This window comes from Haliotis rufescens, unplaced genomic scaffold (assembly GCF_023055435.1).
Source record: "Haliotis rufescens isolate VD_foot unplaced genomic scaffold, xgHalRufe1.0.p SCAF_4, whole genome shotgun sequence".
Classification (NCBI taxonomy): domain Eukaryota; kingdom Metazoa; phylum Mollusca; class Gastropoda; order Lepetellida; family Haliotidae; genus Haliotis; species Haliotis rufescens.
Window position 1 is genome coordinate 63,862,064 of NW_025964112.1, and position 23,871 is coordinate 63,885,934.

Sequence of the window (23,871 nt, forward strand, 5' to 3'; positions counted from 1 at the left end):
ATGGGCCCACTTTCACATTCAATGATCTTGTGTCGAAAAAAGCCGATCTGATTTACACTCGGTGGTGAAACGTATACTGAAAATAGATATTTAGTATAGTGACCTGTTATAATAAATCTGCCCGTAGTTAGTACTTTGTATACAGTTTGCGTTGGTCGCATGGAGTATCATGGCATTGACAAAGCTATACTTGGCGACCAAGAGCGCCTTCATTCAACTATTAGGTACATGTTGACATCAAAAGGGACAAATAATAATCGTCGAACAGGACTTTCAGGCTAGTTCGCCCAAACTCATTCTGTCCAGCGATGCAGTGAGTGATAATTGATTCACGGAACGAAGCACAAACATTGCCAGGTGATCTACAGTGCGGGTACCTGTGACGGCCGACTAGCTATTGCACCACATCAAAAAATCAACTTGCCATCAAGAGACGGTCGAGGACTACACTAATCTGCTGTTTGAACAAGGTCACACTGGGGGGAACCACTATTGTGCGGTAGGGGTGGCAAACTGAGTAATTGTATAGTATTTATTGATTAATTTGACTGTAACATACACATATCAATTCATGTTAAGTCGACACTAAATATAACGTATTCATAAACACATTTCCAAAAGTCATATATGGCCATTTTGTTGCTCCACCCTTGTTGAATTGCACTTGAAATCCTGATATGTAAATAGCATCGTCCATGTATATCCCCGATACATCGTATTCCAAAAGGGGTAGGTGCTCCTCCTGCATGTTGCCCGACCCCCATCATGTGCAAGAAGTATGGGGACAGGATCTGGGCCCTGGGCTACGGCCGATGCAGCCCGGATGAGACCGGCAAGGTTGGTTGTCATCCTTCTTCTCGGTGTTGATGTTTCGAGTAAGACAAATTTTCTTAACGGGTAGATCTTACGGAACATGCACCCCTCGCTATAACGCGGCGATAGTGGCGTTGGCAAGTGTGCACAGGGTTAAAGGTAAAATATATCTGACTAAAACTAGTACGATATTGACAATAATGTAAATATAGTATATATAACAGAAAATAGAATTGCACTTCACTTGAAGTCCGTTTATATTTTGCTGTCGCGTTCTGGATGAGAGAAACGCAGCATGGACCAAAAGATTATATTTTATACTTTATATTTTTTATTTATTTTATATTTAACAGTTTATATTTTATTTTATTTTCACTCTAAAATTGAGATTCGTTATCAAGCTGATGTCGACTTTTGGAATGTAAATGTACGTCCGTAGTTGAACTATATTATACGTCGTCCTTGAGAAAAGTAAATACGATGAGACTGTTTTTCGTTTGGGATGGGATATAGTCGTGCGTGTATGAGCACAGCTAAAGATGTTACCCTCATGTGCGTGTGTCTCTATTTTTCAAACATACACAACGCGGCTTCTTTTAAGCTAGTCGATACGTCTCTCTGACATGATGCTGCGTTACTCTGTAAAACTGTCCATTTTGTCGATCAATAAATGTTTCTGTCGCAAATGTGCGCTGTATACATACAAGGATAGACTAGCAGATAGATGGCGTTTGCAGATTTATCTTAAGATACTTTGTTTCAAAACCATTGCTGATGTGTTCATAGATTCTTTGCAATAAGAACATGAATGAATCATATATACATGAATATAATTATGATCAGGCAAAACTTCCAGAACTATTCTTCTTGGTATGTGGCGGTGGGGTAGCCTAGTGGTTAAAGCGTCATGCCGAAAACCGGGTTCGAATCCCTACATGGGTAAACTGTGTGTAGCCAATTTCTTGTGTCCCCCGCCGTGATGTTGCTGGAATGTGGCTAAAAGCGACGTAAAATAATACTCACTCACTTACTTTGAATGTATACCCGAAAATCCAAGATGGCTGCCTAGTTTCAAAATGTCAATCATGATCTATTTATGACATAGGAATTAATAGAATTATCCGATTTGGGCGATTTGTAAGTTGTTTTCACTGTTCATTAGCATACGCATACTGATTTGACTACATTGAAACCTCTCAAATTAGTAGTTTCATCATTTCTGAAGTCTGCCATTACTCAGAAAGACCACATGACTTGTATGGACATGGCTCGCAGTTATGCCTAATTGTCTTTATTGGAACGAACTTTTTTTAATTTCCAATTGACTTGATGCTATGTGTGTATAACTATCTGTATAAAAGAACGTTTTGAGGAATTATAAATTCGCTCAATGAAATGTGCATTGATTACATATTCTGTTGATGCAGCGTATGTCAAACTCTAATAATGTCACTTTTATTTACACTCTTGTGAGTTTGCTACATGACCAAAAGCACAACGTTCAGAAGTCATAAAATATGGTGTTAACATAATACTGTCATTAAGGGCGTTTTCCAAGTTTACAAATGCTGTCCTACCATGAAAATAAAACGTAAAAGACATACCTATTTAGAGTTCACAGAACCTCGCTCAAATAGAGCTCGTATATAGTGAGTGAGTATGGTTTTACGCCGCTTTTAGCGATATTCCAGCAATATCTCGGCGGGGGACACCAGAAATGGCGTCACACATTGTACCCATGTCGGGAATCGAACCCGGGTCTTCGGCGTGACGAGCGAACGCTTTAACCACTAGGCTACCCGACCGCCCCTGCTCGTATAGAAGGCGACTACAGAAGACTTGTATATTTCCATGTATTTTCGCCCTCGGGAATGACCCTGAACCCATATTATCAATCAATGGGGGTGGGGGGTATTTTATATGACTTTTGAGATATGTTCCACACATACAGGGGCGGTCGGGTAGCCTAGTGGTTAAACCGTTCGCTCGTCACGCCGAAGACCCGGGTTCGATTCCCGTCATGGGTACAATGTGTGTAGCCCATTTCTGGTTTCCCCCGCCGTGATATTGCTGGCGTAAAGCCATACTCACTCACTCATTCCACACATACATATATGGAATATTTGCTAAATAACACGTAATATTATAAAACTTTATTTTCTTAATGTTTGTTTGTTGTTTAATGCCGCACTCAGCAATATTCCAGCTATGAATATAACGGCGGTCATGAATCCTATGAGAGTTACCTACGTATTCCTTAGCCTACTGCATTTTACTCCTGTAGACTGACACGTCAATTATTCACCGTGTACAATTCTAGAATTGAAATGCAGTGACGCAATTGCTAGACGGAATGGCATAAAATGTTCTGTATATCTACAGTGGTAAAGTTATCAATATTTTTCCATAATTAATCTTTTTCAAATTAATAGTTACATTGTGTAATATTTTTTTTAATGAACTAGATCAGTGGAGACATGCAGATGCGGTTTATATTACCATGAACATACTTCTCTATGAGAGTTACCTCCCTTATGCTTAGCATACTGTATGTTTCCTCGTTAATGAATTCACGCTGTACAAAAGTGCTCATGCCTCGCTGCACGGAAACTCGGTCCGCGTTTCCCGTCTGTCCCATGACAGTGCTTGTCTCCCTTTGATCATTGTGCCCGATTAACACAAACATGTTTAGTGTAATAATTTACAGTTAGGAATGTTTTATAAAAAGAATACATAATTATGTTTTTGTATTTCGTATAAACACATATCATTATACACGTGCGAGATAAAGATACGGTTTATTTTATTAATTTGTTTACATCTTTTCAACTATTACTCATCCCCATGTAACTCTCTCAAACCAAAGTCAAATAAAGCACGACTCACTTTATCCGACCTACATCATTGTTGAAGTGACAGGAAGGCCAATGTTGACGTAAACAAGATATTTTGTTCACATGGATAACGTTAGCTGCTTGATACCGAAGAACTGTTTCTTTAGAACAGATAACCACGAAATATTATTGATAGAGATGACCTGCCACACTTTTCATCACTCCAAGGACCTACCACACTTTTCATCACTATAAAGACCTACCACACTGTTCTTCACTATAAGGACCTACCACACGTTTCATCACTATAAGGACCTACCACACATTTCATCACTATAAGGACCTACCACACATTTCATCACTATAAGGACCTACCACACGTTTCATCACTATAAGGACCTACCACACATTTCATCACTATAAGGACCTACCACACATTTCATCACTATAAAGACCTACCACACATTTCATCACTATAAGGACCTACCACACGTTTCATCACTATAAGGACCTACTACACATTTCATCACTATAAGGACCTACCACACATTTCATCACTATAAAGACCTACCACGCATTTCATCACTATAAAGACCTACCACGCATTTCATCACTATAAAGACCTACCACACGTTTCATCACTATAAAGACCTACCACGCATTTCATCACTATAAAGACCTACCACACGTTTCATCACTATAAAGACCTACCACGCATTTCATCACTATAAAGACATACCACGCATTTCATCACTATAAAGACCTACCACACGTTTCATCACTATAAAGACCTACCACACATTTCATCACTATATAGACCTTCCACACTTTTCATCACTATAAGGACCTACCACACATTTCATCACTATAAGGACTTTTAACACTTTTCATCACAATAAAGAGCTTCCACACATTTCATCACTATAAGGACATTCAACACTTTTCATCACAATAAAGAGCTACCACACATTTGATCACTCCAAGGACCTACAACACTTTTCATCACTAAAAAGACCTTCCACAGATTTCATCACTATAAGGACCTACCACACATTTCATCACTATAAGGATCTGTCACAGTTTTCATCACCATAAAGACATACCACACATTCCATCACTATAAGGACCTATAACACATTCCATCACTATAAGGACCTACCACACATTTCATCACTATAAGGACCTACATCACATTTCACCACTCTAAGGACCTACAACACTTTTCATCACTATGAAGATCTTCCACACATTTCATCACGGTAAGAACCTGCCACACATTTCATCACTGTAAGAACCTGCCACACATTTCATCACTGTAAGAACCTGCCACACATTTCATCACTGTAAGGACCTGCCACACATTCCATCACTATAAGGACCCGTCACACATTTCATCACTAAGGACCTGCCACACATTTCATCACTATAAAGACCTACCACACATTTCATCACTATAAAGACCTACCACACATTTCATCACTGTAAGGACCTACCACACATTCCATCACTATAAAGACCTTCCACACATTTCATCACTACGAGGACATACCACACATTTCATCACTATAAGGACCTACCACACATTCCATCACTATAAGGACCTACCACACATTTCATCACTATAAGGACCTACCACACATTTCATCACTGTAAGGACCTACCACACATTTCATCACTATAAGGACCTACCACACATTTCATCAGTATAAGGACCTACCACACATTTCATCACTATAAAGACCTACCACACATTTCATCACTATAAAGACCTACCACGCATTTCATCACTATAAAGACCTACCACGCATTTCATCACTGTAAGGACCTACCACACATTTCATCACTATAAGGACCTACCACACATTTCATCAGTATAAGGACCTACCACACATTTCATCACTATAAGGACCTACCACACATTTCATCAGTATAAGGACCTACCACACATTTCATCACTATAAAGACCTTCCACACATTTCATCACTGTGAGAACCTGCCACACATTTCATCACTATAAAGACCTACCACACATTTCATCACTATAAAGACCTACCACACATTTCATCACTGTAAGGACCTACCACACATTTCATCACTGTAAGGACCTACCACTCATTCCATCACTATAAAGACCTTCCACACATTTCATCACTGTGAGAACCTGCCACACATTTCATCACTATAAAGACCTACCACACATTTCATCACTATAAAGACCTACCACACATTTCATCACTGTAAGGACCTACCACACATTTCATCACTATAAGGACCTACCACACATTTCATCAGTATAAGGACCTACCACACATTTCATCACTATAAGGACCTACCACACATTTCATCAGTATAAGGACCTACCACACATTTCATCACTATAAAGACCTTCCACACATTTCATCACTGTGAGAACCTGCCACACATTTCATCACTGTAAGAACCTGCCACACATTTCATCACTGTAAGAACCTGCCACACTTTTCATCACTGTAAGGACCCGTCACACAGTTCATCACTGTAAGAACCTGCCACACATTTCATCACTGTAAGAACCTGCCACACATTTCATCACTGTAAGAACCTGCCACACTTTTCATCACTGTAAGGACCTGCCACACAGTTCAGATGTGTACCTTACATATTTTACGACAGTCCTTTCAGAATTAACGTATTTCCATCCCTCTCTCACGCATGCACGCATGCACACACACACACACACACACACACACACACACACACACACACACACACACACACACGCAAACACACACAAACACGCACGCATGCACGCACACATATGGACCAAACACTGTGTTGAGGGCAAACAATGACCCCAGGTTCACCTTGAAATACAGAAAATTGGTCAAGAATCATATTTTCATAGATTCCTTTTGTCCGAGTACCAGGAAAGACAAGATGTATCCCTACTGCCTGACATTTAATTGTTGCAATGTTGAGTTTACCATCCATGGCAAATTAAAGGGTATTATCTGCATTACAATCGTGGAATAAGAATTGGTCTATTTTCATTCTCTCTTGAAGAAGGTAACATCATGGCTGGGGATGTGTGCCCACAACGTGAGACAGCTATACTTACTGAGGCGCGGCCAGATTGCATTGTCTAAAATGATGTATCAGTAAATCAGTTTAACCAAACCAAACAAATATCTAAAAAACATCTGAGTGTCCGTCAACAGTTTCTGTTGCTGGTTGGTGGTGCGTGGAGCAAGGCAGCGAGGTGAACTTCGTGTTGGACTCCAATAATTGTAAACAGTTTTCAAAATTTAGGCAGGCATGTTATCACTTTAAATTTAATTGCCAACTTTTGCCGGACTTTTGGAAGGAATATTGACAGAGGTCTTGAATTTTCGTGGCTAACGTTTTTCTCTTCTACCCAAAGGCGAACTACCAAGAAAATGTACCTACTTGTATCTTCATTTTAGTGAAAAGTCACACGCTTTCTTTATAGAGAGAGATGGGTGTTTGATAGTAAGGGCACACAATTATAGTATTTAATCAGAATTCATATTCCTGAAGTTTGTGCTGATGATACCGGTTTGTCAAGGTCGTCCCAGAGTTGCTTCCCTTAGACTGAGCAATCCCAGGTGCTTGACGCAGCTCCCGCTATCAGCTAAATTAATACGTCCTCGGCACACAAACAGGTGCTCAAAATTCACCCCTGTTTTTTACCACATGCAGTACGGGAATAGATAATATAACCCGAATGGCTATACGAAGTATATGTAAACATCATTGGTGAATATGCTGCTTAACGTGTAAACTACTTGAAATCGACTGCTAGTATTCATTTTCACTTCATTAAACATGGCTCACCACTGTATGAGACTGCCAATCCCCTTTTGGTACGAGGATTCAGAGTCTATTGTGAAGGTATTCGGGGCCCAGCAGCGTGGTACGCGGGACGCTAAAAATCGCATTTCATGGGCAGATAACATTAAAAAAAAAAAATGGTGTAAGTAAAACAATTATTTTCGATATTTTTTTTAGTACTTAACTTTAAATCGAACCCTTTTCGGGATATTCAGAGGTGATGAATGAGACTCAGAGGGAAAAATTAGATGCTATCCGGGATTCAGGTGATGTGGATGTTGGCGCCCCCAGTATCAGAGCGTACGTTTGCGCAGTTGCAATTTATAAAGATTCTAACATACGGCCATTAAAGAATGAAGATAGCGGTGGTGAATCGGTGTTTTACCCTTGAGACTGCACAGCTCTAATCTGAAACAACGGACCGCCTCCGTGGTCTAGTGGTAGAGCGTCCGCCCGGAGAGCGGAAGGTCCGGGGTTCGATCCACGGTCGCGTCATACCAATAGACGTTAAAAGATGGCACTTGTTGTTACCCTGTCTGGCGCTCGGCATTAAGAGGCTAAAACAAGGACTGGTCGGCTCGGAGTCAGTATACTGTGTCTGAGTGGGGTACTGATGTTAAACTGCGGCATGGTATTTCAGTGAGCTAGCACTATAAATCGGCATCAGTTCGGACTAGTACAAGCAGCCACACAAACACACACACGTACATGCACGTCGCTATATAAGTGCAATAATCTTGGACTCGACAGTAAACCCCATTTCACCTCACCTCACCTGAAACAACGGATATTTGTAGTTGCTGTTGCATGGCCATCACGACATGATCGTCGCAGTCTCTGGATTGGTTTTCCGGGAATGTTAACATTTAATGGTCTTGGTTACATTTTGATGGAGATTCTATTATACCCAAACTGAATCAGGCTAACACATGTTATAGATTGATTATGATGCAATGAACATATACTACATACTCTTTCTGAACTACAATGGCCAGGCGTATTAATACGATAATGCACGTGACCTCCATCACAACAAACATTATGAGGGATATATTGGTGAACAGCTGACACGGATAGCGAAAACATAGACACGCTTGACACGGATACGGTGAACACATGGCGACGTAGGTCTACACTGCTAGCCTGGTCAGCTGATGAAATATATATCTGTCAAAGCTTGATTTATAAAAACGTATTACTTGCTTCCTACATACACATATGATATACCTAACATTCCTTTTCAAAGCTTCCTTTCGCCGAAACTCATTATTATTGAAGGAGTTTTTGTCTTGTCGGGAACAGTATCGATCTGTTGGACTGTTTGTATGCGGATATCAGCCATGGACTCAGCTCATTTACTCCGCGGGGGGGGGGGGGGGGCAACGTTCGAGAAAACTTATAACAGACAGCCAACGGTGTTTTGTTGACTTGGCCCCTAACCTTGATGCGTGGGAAATAAGAATTACTTCCCTTGGATCAGACAGTTGACCGTGGAAAGACCTACCACACGGTACATCACTTCAAGGACCTGCCACACATTTCATCACTGTAAGGACCTGCCACACATTTCATCACTCTTAGGACCTGCCACACATTTCTTCACTCTTAGGACCTGTCACACATTTCATCACTCTTAGGACGTGCCACACATTTCATCACTCCAAGGACCTGTCACACATTTCATCACTCTTAGGACCTGCCACACATTTCATCACTCTTAGGACCTGCCACACATTTCATCACTCTTAGGACGTGCCACACATTTCATCACTCTTAGGACCTGACACACATTTCTTCACTCTTAGGACCTGACACACATTTCATCACTCTTAGGACGTGCCACACATTTCATCACTCCAAGGACCTGTCACACATTTCATCACTCTTAGGACCTGCCACACATTTCTTCACTAAGGACCTGCCACACATTTCATCACTCTTAGGACGTGCTACACATTTCATCACTCTTAGGACCTGTTACATATTTCATCACTCTTAGGACCTGTTACATATTTCATCACTCTTAGGACCTGACACATATTTCATCACTCTTAGGACGTGCTACACATTTCATCACTAAGGACCTGCCACACATTTCATCACTCTTAGGACCTGCCACACATTTCATCACTCTTAGGACGTGCTACACATTTCATCACTCTTAGGACCTGTTACATATTTCATCACTCTTAGGACCTGTCACACATTTCATCACTATAAGGACCTGTCACATATTTCATCACTCTTAGGACCTGCCACACATTTCATCACTCTTAGGACCTGTTACATATTTCATCACTAAGGACCTGACACATATTTCATCACTCTTAGGACCTGCCACACATTTCTTCACTCTTAGGACCTGTCACACATTTCATCACTCTTAGGACGTGCCACACATTTCATCACTCCAAGGACCTGACACATATTTCATCACCATAAGGACCTGTCACACATTTCATCACTCTTAGGACCTGCCACACATTTCATCACTCTTAGGACCTGTCACACATTTCATCACTCTTAGGACCTGTCACACATTTCATCACTCTTAGGACCTGCCACACATTTCATCACTCTTAGGACCTGCCACACATTTCATCACTCTTAGGACCTGTCACACATTTCATCACTCTTAGGACCTGTCACACATTTCATCACTCTTAGGACCTGTCACACATTTCATCACTCTTAGGACCTGCCACACATTTCATCACACTAAGGACCTGCCACACATTTCTTCACTCTTAGGACCTGCCACACATTTCTTCATTCTTAGGACCTGCCACACATTTCATCACACTAAGGACCTGCCACACATTTCATCACTCTTAGGACCTGCCACACATTTCATCACTCTTAGGACCTGCCACACATTTCTTCATTCTTAGGACCTGCCACACATTTCATCACACTAAGGACCTGCCACACATTTCATCACTCTTAGGACCTGCCACACATTTCATCACACTAAGGACCTGCCACACATTTCTTCACTCTTAGGACCTGCCACACATTTCTTCATTCTTAGGACCTGCCACACATTTCATCACACTAAGGACCTGCCACACATTTCATCACTCTTAGGACCTGTCACACATTTCATCACTCTTAGGACCTGCCACACATTTCATCACACTAAGGACCTGACACATATTTCATCACTATAAGGACCTGACACATATTTCATCACTGTAAGGACCTGACACACATTTCATCACTCTTAGGACCTGTCACACATTTCATCACTCTTAGGACCTGTCACACATTTCATCACTCTTAGGACCTGTCACACATTTCATCACTCTTAGGACCTGCCACACATTTCATCACTCTTAGGACCTGCCACACATTTCATCACTAAGGACCTGTCACACATTTCATCACTCTTAGGACGTGCCACACATTTCATCACTCTTAGGACCTGCCACACATTTAATCACTATAAGGTTCAGCCACACATTTGATCAGACAAAAGACATTCCAATTTATTCGTTACTTAATTAGTCAGTGTGTGTGTGTGTGCGTGTGTGTCGGTGTGTGTCGCTGTGTATTCACTGTGCTTCGCAGGATCCGCAGATCCTGGTTTCGAATCCCAGATTCCTCCCTCGTCATGTTCCCTGGTTTGACCGCACCATATACTCTTGTGAACGCTTATTACCTGCGTCAAACCCGACCTTATTCCCACATTTAGCCGGTACGCAACTCTATAACTGAAACACTGCTCAAAGCGCGGCGTTAAACCCAACTCACCCTCTCCACGCACCAGTCCCAAGACCGACCACTAACCATGTCTGAGGACCGGTAACCATATATCTGAGAACCTACCGACCTTCGGAAATCACGTGTTGATGAGTGGACTTAAAAGAATATAATTTGAAATATAAAACGGAATTCCCAATCCGTACCAAATATAGAAGTGGGTAATTTGTAGGAAAACGGTGATTAAAACACAGGAAACACATGTATGGTGCGACGGACGTCGGGTCTTCATGAAGACAAATACAAGCGTTCTCGGGCAATGAACAGGCCCCTATCGGCACGTGTTGGAAACTCTGCGTTCAGAGAAACCCTTAACAGGAAGGTTTCAACAACGTAGAAGTGATATTGGTTGTTAACTGGAGCGACATTTTTATGTCACGTGATTCGAGATGTAGAGTCACGTTTTCCTTTTATTTGTGTTTATTTTTAGACATACCAATCTTTTGAGTGACGTCACGGATGGCCGAGCTGATGGTGTGTTGTCCGATACATGCCCAGCACTGCGGAAAAAACGCACATACTGTCCTTCTTCGTCTTCCAATGTACCACGACGCCTCGTGTCATATAGTAGCGTGTTCGTCATAAATCCCATTTTGGGATGATCTTTCCTTCCACTCTATTATCCGTGGCAAGAACTGGTTAGATATTCCCGGGCAATAGAAATGTATCGATATATGTGTAGCTTTGCCATATGACAATGTGTGGTGATATTCGTGAATATCTTAAGTGGTCTATATATATAGCTGTGTCTTCCTCTGCTAGAAGCGGATCCTGGTATGAAGCAACATGTAGGTCTATTTATTCTCTCCTAGCTGTGTAATAGGTCTTCAGCAACCCATGCTTGCCGTAAAAGGCGACTTTGCTTCTCATAAAAGGCGACTAACGGGATCGGGTGGTCATGCTCACTGACTTAGTTGATGCATGTCATCGTATCCCAATTGCGTGGATCGATGCTCATGATATTAATCACTGGATTGTCTGGTCCAGCCTCGATTATTTACAGACCGCCGTCATATAGCTGGAATATTGCTGAGTGCGGCGTTAAACAACAAACCAACCAATCCTAGCTGTGTCTTCCTCTGCTAGAAGCGGATCCTGGTATGGAAGCAATATGTTGGTCTATTTATTCAATTCTAGCTGTGACTTCCTCTCCTAGAAGCGGGTCCTGGCATGGAAGCAATATGTTGGTCTATTTATTCTCTCCTAGCTGGGACTTCTTTTGTTAGGAGCGGATCCTGGTATGGAAGCAATATGTTGGTCTATCTATTCTCTCCTAGCTGGGACTTCCTCTGCTAGAAGCGGATCCTGGTATGGAAGCAATATGTCGGTCTATATATTCTCTCCTAGCTGTGTCTTCCTCTGCTAGAAGCGGATCCTGGTATCGAAGCAAGATGTCGGTCTATTTATTCTCTCCTTGCTGGGACTTCCTCTCCTAGAAGCGGATCCTGGTATGGAAGCAGTATGTTGGTCTATTTATTCTCGCCTAGCTGTGTCTTCCTATGCCAGAAACGGATCCTGACAGGAGACAATCTGGGTCCATATAAACTCTCGCTTCAGTGTCCTACATAAATATGTCAACGTGAATGTTTTTTTCTTCCTTACGGAGAAAGTTTTCTGTCGATGAAACGAATAAAGAAAAACGAAGATGCAAGATCACCCTTGCATATTGAATCTTTTAGGCGACCTCTCTCTACTCAGGGTATGAAACTCCCAAACATTTCAGCCAGACCACAGGACTGGCAAGCTGAAATACTTGCCAGCCCTGACCAAAACCTGCCTGCCCACTATAATCATATGTTTCTCAGGATAAGCTAACGGGGTTTCTTTTTGGTTACATTTTATCATTCATCTTTACATGTGAATTAATGCTAATCATCGGGAAATATTTTGAATATTTTCACATATGAAATATAACCCGACCGTCGGGCAGGGGGATTTGAAAATCTGGCAGCCCGAGTTGAAATCAACCCGTCTCGGACGGTCGGGCAGGCAGGTATTTCGAACACTGCTCTACTCCACCATATTTGACGTGTTCAATCTTCTACCTCTCTGCTTGCCATCACAACCATCTACCATCCTCTTACTCAAAGATATATTCTATGAATGCAGGAACCATTGTCCTAAATGTGTTGGTTACCACAATGTCCCGATAATCGATTGTCCGGAAAGAGAAAGACGCATTATAAATAATATTCGACATAATGATGTCAGAGATCGATCATCAATTATACCTCACAATTTGTACAATTAACCATTCTATTTTCATGGACATTATATATAATCGCTTGAGGAAAAATATAGTCTTCATATTTTTACCAAAACTGTGGGGCAGAGATTGCTCTCACGAATCTGCTAAATTCTGGCGGCAAAAGTTGTTTTTAATGAAGGAACATTATTGTTTACTCATCCTAATAGTTTACTTGAAAAAAATACGCCGGTCGAAGAAAATCGGGTTGACGTTGTCTGTGCAGGGTGGTATTGTGTCATTAAAAACACGAACCCGGTGCACCTCTTCGTCAAGCGACCCTACACAATACCGGCCCACAATCAACAACACAATAATAATGGAGTTTTGTTGGTGTACTCATATTGATATTCAATGGTAGACTGCTCACGTACGTCTCGTCTGCAACTCCCCCGCCCCCTTCCCCAACAACATGACCCCCTATTTTCTTGTGTAGTGTGTATTATCTGTGTGAGATCGGCGTCTGTACCTGTTCTGCTGGGGCAGCCATTCATTCGGGTCAGGGTTGCGGCGTATCAGGTGACAGATTCACCTGGCCTTGCGAGTACGATCATCAGACGCTGCGTTTCGGCGATCTGTTCTTAGATTCTCCGTGCTCAAGAACCAAGTACATGTTTCAGTATACCGGTTAATACCTTTAATGGATTGCTACGTTGTAGAAAACATTTCGTCGATATATCTAGCTATTAACATGAAATAAAATAATAACTTTATTCATTACCCAGAACAATATCCTGAATCGGATACATGTTTAACTAAATGATAACAACAATGAGGCCGTGTATATTGGCTATATTTGAACACCAAACTGGGCGCATGCTCATAGTGATCATAATGAATCGATTGTCATTCTCAGCTCCCTGTGGAGTATACGTGTGGCCTAGTCGTCTATGGCGCCGCAATTCGCTGTGTAGAATTGCGTCCTTTGGGCACGCTAGAACAATGATTGTGGGTTCGTATCCCGGTTCGCCCCGATTATGTTTCTAGGTTTGTCAGCACCATACCCGTGCTCTTTGGTTTCACCGAAGTGGTAAACGCCTGAGACCCGCATCACTTCGGGCTTTCCACTCCCACTCCCTCGCCGTGATATAACTGGAATACTGTTAAAACGTCGTTAAACCTAACTCACTCACTCTAAGCCAGGAATTCCCATTCTGAACCTGCATGTTAAACAAGTAAAGCTGACGCCACTATAAACTATAGGTCATTATGTAAAATTATGGATAAATTATATATCAACCTTGGTTTTAGTACCATTTTCCATCACACAAAAATTAAGACTGATACAAGATATCTTCTAGGTTTCAAGAAAGTATGAATATTGTGTTCAGAATTAACGTATTGTTATCGTTATACCCGGTGGTCTACTTTTAATATGATTTGAATTGTATCTTTACCTTAAAGTTAACAGGGAGTGGTATTTACATAACACAGTTAGGTCTGTTTACCAATCCCTTCCATCTTAAGTTGAATAAAATATGTTAAACTATACCCAGTGCGACACAATCTGTCATTGTATGGTTGTCACCCCAAAACGCACCCTTGTTCCGTGTAATTATTTTATTTAGCTGCCGAGAAATTAATGTTCTTGTCGAGACGGCCATTATTATCACATCCGTGTGGTTTATCTGAATCACTGTAAATATGTTTAGGAGCGGAATTTCAGTTTTATTACATACCCCCTCAAACTATGTGAATATAATATTTAAAAATATTTTAAAAATACCTGAATCTCATATATGTTAGTCAGACTTAAGACTATATGTTTTCCTGGTATGGCACAACCCCCGAGACAATGTCAAAGTTGTCGTGTGGTGGAGTGAGTGGGTTGGGTTTAACGCCTCTTTTAACAGTATTCCAGTTATATCGCGGCGTGTCAGCAGATGTGGGAGGAAAGCCCGAAGTGATCAGGTCTCGGACGTTTACCACTTTGGTGAAACCCACGAGCACGGGTATTGAGCTGAAAAACCTAGAAACATAATCGGGGCAAACCGGGATTCGAACCCACAATCACAGGTTACTGGCGTGCCCAAGGTACGCAACTCTACACAGCGAATTGCGGCGCCTCAGACGACTGGGCCACCCGTGCCCCCGCCGTGCGATGGAGGGTGTTGTCTGAACAAGTATTTTAACAAATTGGACGCTCTGGTTGAATTCCGTCTGTTTTCAAAGACGAATAGCTGACGTTGGTAAGAGGTGGACGTCTGACAGAGCAGTGACTAAGTTAGTGGGGAAAGGACAAGCACCCTCTATGGAATGTCGGACTCGGTATACAAACGTCGTCAGTTGACAAAGGTCAAGAGGCAATCGGCTACTTTCCGACTTGAGGTATACACTGTTCAACTTGCGGAAAACAAACAGCACTTATAGCGCGTGACGACTAACTAAATATACACCACTGGGGCGTTTTGGTTTAAATGTAAAATATGAGAAAAATACACTCTCCTCTTTAACCAACCACTTGCAAATAATTGATTGGGAGTTGATGATGCAGGCAGTCATGATAAACTAGTGTAATATGAGACAGCAGATGGACCTTAATTTGTTTTGAGTAGTATAATCTATGTTTTATGTATACTCAGAAAACATCAGGACTGGTATTACATATTTACTTGATTTTTATGTTTTGTCTTTATCGTCATGTTGTACGTGACACATATATTCAATATTCTTTTATTCCGTCTTATCCAGTCATTACAAACAATAAAAGTAGGTTTTTTTTCACAGCGAGCGAGAATCACGTGTTCGGTCGCGTGCGTCATGTCGCGGTGAGACGAGCTAGATTGTGAGTCCACGTTGTCCCCGGCGAGTCGTTCACTTCACTGGCTTTCCACTGCCCCAATCAGTTGTGTAAATATATCATACAGTCCCGGTTCGGGTCAATGACGACGCGTGTTTGGGCACACCTGACCAGTGGCTGGTAGAGTAGGTCACACAATAACTGTGTTGTTGTTGTAGGGCGTCACAACATGGGTATTGTGTGTTGTTGTAGGGCGTCACAACAAGGGTATTGTGTGTTGTTGTAGCCTGTCACAACAAGGGTTTTGAGTGTTGTTGTAGCGTGTCACAACATGGGTATTGTGTGTTGTTGTAGGGCGTCACAACAAGGGTATTGTGTGTTGTTGTAGCCTGTCACAACAAGGGTTTTGAGTGTTGTTGTAGCGTGTCACAACATGGGTATTGTGTGTTGTTGTAGCGTGTCACAACATGGGTATTGAGTGTTGTTGTAGGGCGTCACAACATGGGTATTTAGTGTTGTTGTAGGGCGTCATAACATGGGTATTGAGTGTTGTTGTAGCGTGTCACAACATGGGTATTGAGTGTTGTTGTAGGGCGTCACAACATGGGTATTGAGTGTTGTTGTAGGGCGTCACAACATGGGTATTGTGTGTTGTTGTAGCGTGTCACAACATGGGTATTGAGTGTTGTTGTAGGGCGTCACAACATGGGTATTGAGTGTTGTTGTAGGGCGTCACAACGTGGGTATTGAGTGTTGTTGTATGGCGTCATAACATGGGTATTGAGTGTTGTTGTAGGGCGTCACAACATAGATTTTGAGTGTTGTTGTAGCGTGTCACAACATAGGTATTGTGTAAGGAAGAGAATATATGGATCTCAACTTCTTTATTATGAGGAACACAACGAAGTACGCGTATATGCTTACTCCTTCATCAGGTTGTAGCGTGACACAACAAGGGTATTGAGTGTTGTTGTAGCGTGTCACAAAATGGGTATTGTGTTGTAGCGTGTCACAACATGGGTATTGAGTGTTGTTGTAGCGTGTCACAACATGGGTATTGAGTGTTGTTGTAGGGCGTCACAACATGGGTATTGAGTGTTGTTGTAGGGCGTCATAACATGGGTATGGTGTGTTGTTGTAGCGTGTCACAACATGGGTATGGTGTGTTGTTGTAGGGCGTCATAACATGGGTATGGTGTGTTGTTGTAGCGTGTCACAACATGGGTATTGAGTGTTGTTGTAGGGCGTCATAACATGGGTATTGAGTGTTGTTGTAGGGCGTCACAACATAGATTTTGAGTGTTGTTGTAGCGTGTCATAACATAGGTATTGTGTAAGGAAGAGAATATATGGATCTCAACTTCTTTATTATGAGGAACACAACGAAGTACGCGTATATGCTTACTCCTTCATCAGGTTGTAGCGTGACACAACAAGGGTATTGAGTGTTGTTGTAGGGCGTCATAACATGGGTATTGTGTGTTGTTGTATCTCACAACATAGGAATTATGTGTTGTGCCGTGTCACAAAATGGGTATTGTGTTGTTGTCGAGAGTCACAACATAGGTATTGTGTGTTGTTGGAAATACAGCATCACACGACAAAAACACTTCTTTATCCCGAGACTCTTCATACCCGATGAAAGAATATACTTCTTACTGGAGATGTGCTATTCAGCAATGCATGGGTCCTATCCACACCGTAGGCAACTGTATTATCAAGATGAGACCAACTCAGATTACCTCGAGGTACTGCCTTATATCTGTGACGTCGGTGTGTTTAAGTCCACATTGTTGGAGTGTTTAAAGGAAGAGACAACTTCCATCAACAAAATCTATGATGACGAACTGTCTGTACTGAGAAAGAATTCCGACATTATCCAAGCCAGTCTCTTCAACATTTCCCTTCTTTTGACACCGCGAGATCGCCTGTGTACAAAGAACGAGAAAAATCTATCTATGCTACCCTATCCAAATAGAAGGCCAGTGGAAAACAATTGACAACTCATCGCCGATCAAGGAGACAATGACAAACTTCTCGTCTTCACAATAAGATACAAGCTGGAACATCTATGTGAAGCTGATGCTGTATTTGCTGATGGTTCTTTCTAAGGACAGACTCACCAATGGCCACTTGTATGTCTTGGACTATACCGACAGAGTTACCCATCTCCCTGGCGTGTGGCATATCTATACTAGATGTATAGTCAGTGTATGATTGATAGTGCTCTGTTTATAACAGTGTATGAAAGGACAAGATCAGTGTTTCCATTTGTTACAGTGTATGAAAGGACAAGATCAGTGTTTCTATTTATGACAGTGTATGAAAGGACAAGATCAGTGTATCTACTTGTTCCAGTGTATGAAAGGACAAGATCAGTGTTTCTATTTCTTACAGTGTATGAAAGGAACATTGTTCATACAAGCAAAAATAAAAGCCATAAAAGCCATCCTCTATTTATTTGTTAAATATTTTGTGACCCCCTTAAGAATTCAAGCGCGGGATCTTCCATACCCACATCACCTAATTACTCTTGCCTATCTTTTACCTATAAAAGTGGGTGGACACCGGACCTTGTGTGTATAACTGTACATCAGCGCTTCACAACTACCGTATTCGACGTAACAAGCGCCCCGCTCGAATAAGCGCCCACGGCGATATTTGCTAATATATTGGCTAGTGAACAATCCCAATTATCACCCGTTCCGATTGTTTAATGTACACAAGACTTATTTATTCGTGCATAATATGTGCGTTATATGCATCCTTAATTATAGAAATTAAATTCTGGAAAAATATATCTGTCGTATATAAACATTTCTGGGTGTCAGCATAAACCACGAAATATACGATCTTTCAACACTGTTGTTTTTCTACAAAATGATATTCTAATATGAGCCCCCTATTTCTAATTTTGAGAGCGCACTGGGCGCTTATTATATCGAATGCGGTAACTAAACTTTCCGAAGGGCGCCATCGTCGATAATACACTGGATAATCGAGGGTGATGTGGGGTGTTACAAACCAAAAAGCGGGCTGCTGCACACAGACGGTTTCAGTTTTGGCGTTCAATTAAACATCTTAAAAATTTATAGAAAATAGAAATATGTTAACGAATAATATGGACACTATATGACTAGATGATAAAGGCGGAGCTAGTACCAGCAGTAATCTGCTGATCGGAAGGGGTGATATCAAATCCAAAACTTTACATGCTGAACATTGAAGCTGGATCACGTGATTAATGCTGAACATTGAAGATGGATCACGCGATACATGCTGAACATTGAAGGTGGATCACGTGATACATGCTGAACATTGAAGGTGGATCACGTGATACATGCTGAACATTGAAGGTGGATCACGGGGTACATGCTGACCATTGAAGGTGGATCACGTGGTACATGCTGAACATTGAAGGTCGATCACGTGATACATGCTGAACATTGAAGGTCGATCACGTGATACATGCTGAACATTGTAGGTCGATCACGAGATACATGTTGAACATTGAAGGTCGATCACGTGTTACATACTGAACATTGAAGGTCGATCACGTGTTACATAGTGAACATTAAAGGTCGATCACGTGTTACATACTGAACATTGAAGGTCGATCACGTGTTACATACTGAACATTGAAGGTCGATCACGTGTTACATACTGAACATTGAAGGTCGATCACGTGGTCATGCTGAACATTGAAGGTCGATCACGTGGTCATGCTGACCATTAAAGTCGGATCACGGTACATGTGTACTGAACATGGAAGGTGGGAGAAACGTGTCGTACATTGCTGGACATTGAAGAAAACACCTCCTTAATATGTATAAATTAATTAAAAGGTATACATTCGCGCTAACACAGCTGGACAAGTCGGCCATTAAAAACAGAAAAAAAGGACTCCGAAGTCAGCAACCCAACCTAGATATTATGAAACAGCAAATGTATAGTTTCCCGAAGACCGCTATATTAAACACTGCGTGTCGTGGACACCACATCTGTGCGACGATTTCACTATCTGCAGGCTGAAGTACCTGCGGTATATACATGTAGAGGGACGGGGTAGATCTAGGCCAGCACCGGCTGGAGGTCAATGTGTGTATATAGGTCATAGATAGATTCAATGTGTGTTAAAGATAGGCTGGTCTTATACCTGCGTTGCGCAAACGATCTAAGGTATCGTGTTACAGGTGAAGTCAAGGTGAAAACAACAAGTGACCTATTGGCTGACACACAAGCCACTGATTGGGACGGGTGGGCAGAAGTTATACAGTAAACTACGGTTATAACGAACACGCTTATAACGAACTGACGGATATAACGAACTTACTTTTTGGTCCCGACTACTTGCTGTAGTTATGCTGTGTATATGCTTATAACGAACTACGGTTATAACGAACTAAAATAAGTAGTCCCTTTGAGTTCGTTATAACCGTACTTTACTGTATATATATATATATATATATATATATATATATATATATATATATATATATATATATATGTTGTTATATATGGGTTTATTTTGTCTTGTTTCAGTTATCGGTTGTTCCCAGTTATGGGAAAATGTATTTTTAACTTATTATGAAGTGATTAGTGTAATATTAAGCAGGTTGTCTCTACAACCGTGAAAGTCGTCCAAATGTATACACACTTTTGGAATTAAACAAAATCGGAATTGTCTAAAGTGTTTAAGGGTCGTTCCCCGGCCTGTAAAATACGACCCCCACACAACCGACCACACCTGCAACTATAGTCCTGCACCATTACTGTGGAATATATTTATTTTATGAACAAAAATAAATTTAGAAACGCATACAAAAGCAAGTCTAGCCAGCAAATCAGCATAGGGAAATATTTTATTTTTTTTAGAGTCAAGAAGGATATTGTGTAACATGAGATTTCAGAGACTAAATGTTAGTCTACTGCAACTATTAAGGGCAAGCTATACTTAAAACGTTGTGGACACTAATATTTCTCAGATTAATATTTGTAGACATTCAGATTATGATGGGTGGCCAAGACGAATTCAGGCAAATTGTTAAAAACGGCGCCATGGAACTTTAGCTCACCTGGGTATGAAGTCAACAATCAAGAATGTGATATTCAGTGATATTCACATATTTTCTGAAATACAGGGGATAAGAAGTTATTTTCAGAGGAGAAGACATTTGCAGAGCCAAATATTCATTTTGAGAATTTAGAGCTTGGGCAAAACAAGGTCAAAATTTATAATATTGCGACAAATGGAACATATGAACAAAAATGTCTGAATGATGGACATAAATAGCTTTTCAAATATGGCTGAATATTGTCTTTCAGTCAGGTGAGCTATTAATATTGTTTGTGTCCTGTATGCATGAGAAACATTCATCAGTGAAAATCCCGAGATTTTGTGATATTTTGTGGACGTATTATATATCTACTGTATGTACGAGCACCAAGTCTACATTCGTAAGCGTAGTAGTGTGTATTAACCAGTCTGTGATTACCCAGTCTCTCTACTTGGTCTCACGGCGCTGTAGTCGGTCTTGTCCGCCACTGAGAATAGGGGCGTTATTTCTCAAAAACAGCAGGGGATTTATGTCGACTTTCCTGGTTGAAGTGACGGCGTACCAAGCGGGGTTGTTGCTGAGGCGGGGACGGTTGATGACAAGGTCACAGGGAAGTAGATGAGAGAGGTATTGAGCCAGACGACGCCAGGGCCTGGACGTTACAAGATATACATCATGACACTTAATTTATGCCTGTAAGATGCAGCTTCCTCGTAGCTTCCCTTCGAGTGCGTGAGAGAGTGGGTGAGTGAGTGAGTGAGTATGGTTTTACGCCGCTTTTAACAATATTCCAGTTATATCGCGGCCTGTCAGCTTAATGTGGGAGGAAAGCCCGAAGTGATGACGGTCTCAGACGTTTACAACTTCGGTGAAACCCACGAGCACGGGTATGGTGCTGACAAACCTAGAAACATAATCGGGGCGAACCGGGATTCGAACCCACAATCATAGGTTTCTGGCGTGCCCAAGGGACGCAACTCTGCACAGCGAATCGCGGCGCCTTAGACGACTGGGCCACCCGTGCCCGTCGATTTTAGAAATATACTAGCCATAATTCGATAGGGGACACGAAATTGGGTTTACAGTATACTCATTTTGGGTTTCGAACTCAAGACTTACACCGAGCTAAGGCTCTAACCACTGGGCTAGCCGACCGCCCATTCTCACCTTAATGAATGGAAAACGAGTTTATAGTACGTAGAATGAACGTACGTTATGTATGTATAGGTGGGAATCGAGTTTTTTCAAGCACCCTATCCTTGCTGCGCGTTGCGTCCCTTGTCCGTATCAGGATCCGCTGTCGTGCGTGATCATCGTGCTGGTATACTCATCTTCATCGAAGTGTTTAACGTAAACCTGTGCCACAGTCGGCTTTTTTCCACATTGGCTTTCAGTCAGGTGAGCTACACATTGTTAACGTTTTCATCACCCGATTTTATGAGATTTCGTAACATTCAAAAATAATTTGCTGGGACTGCGTGAGTAACATCTGGCGTCGTCGGAGGTCACGCGCACATGCAACACGTAGTCGACTTCCGGAAATCACGCGAAACGCGAAAAACCGGATGTTTATTTTTCACACGTGATTCCACTCACACAATCTAGTCTACTATATCAACATAAACAACAGATGATCGTATTCTAATTATATATATATATGTAACTATCTGACATCTCGTGATTCGGGGATATTTTGTAGAGTTCTATTAGAGAGCCACAAAACGCTGTAGCTTACCTGGGTACTGCGTTGGCAAACGGGTCACGGAAACGTGCAGTGAGACATTACCGAAGATCATGTGCACCCGGTGAGCTAAGAAACTGGTAACGTTTCATTTCATTTGTTTCATTTGTTCAAAGTGAGTCAGTTTAAGTTTGTATCACGGCGTGTCAGCTAAATCTTTGATTTGATCCAAGGATCAGCAGATCCTGGCAACCAAAGATTTCAGGCAACATTGCACAGCTTAGTGTTACAGATTTCTTACAATAAATACATTATTCTGAATGTACCTTATCATATCCCGTGGAAGTATTTAAGCGCACTTGCACCAATCGCCTTAAAAATATCCGTTGTTGGAAGTGAATCAGTGTCGGGACACTTGACACCCGTCGCCGACCTCGCCAAGCGGAAGTGACGTCACATTACATCAATTTCCCACTATGGTATTGCTATTAATATCAAATTTACAAGAGTAATAATTGCTGACAAGTGGTCAGTCTCTTACATTTTCACCGAGAACACAAGGATTGCACATGATAATCATTGTACAATGGAAAATACCATAATAAAACAGCTCAAAAACATCAATAACTCAATAAGATGTGTTTCTAAGACTTGTTAACATGGCGTTCCGATTACCGAATCGATTACCGAAGCTGTAGATAGACAGAGTCCAGTCCATTCTTCCCGAGGCAAGAGAGTTAACTGACTATAAAAGTCCAGTTTGCACACTTGTTGAACTACGCTGGATTCCCTGAGCTCGATCGTAGCACCACCAGTGGCTATTACGAGTTATGTCCCTTCTATGCCTTTCCTATGGGCCAATCAGATTCCACCCCTCGTATCACTTGCATTGGGTTCAAACAAAATGG

General features: G+C 41.6%; 1 protein-coding gene across 1 annotated transcript in view; it reads left to right on the plus strand.

Annotated features, from left to right (window-relative positions):
- The first annotated feature begins 695 nt into the window (after positions 1 to 695).
- Positions 696 to 23,871, plus strand: part of LOC124152885 (endoplasmic reticulum membrane sensor NFE2L1-like) — a 55,091-nt gene continuing 31,915 nt past the window's right edge. Inside the window, exon 1 of the mRNA XM_046525941.2 lies at positions 696 to 837. Coding sequence (XP_046381897.1) covers positions 766 to 837 — 72 coding nt within the window. The 5' untranslated portion in view covers positions 696 to 765. The remainder of the gene's footprint in view (positions 838 to 23,871) is intronic.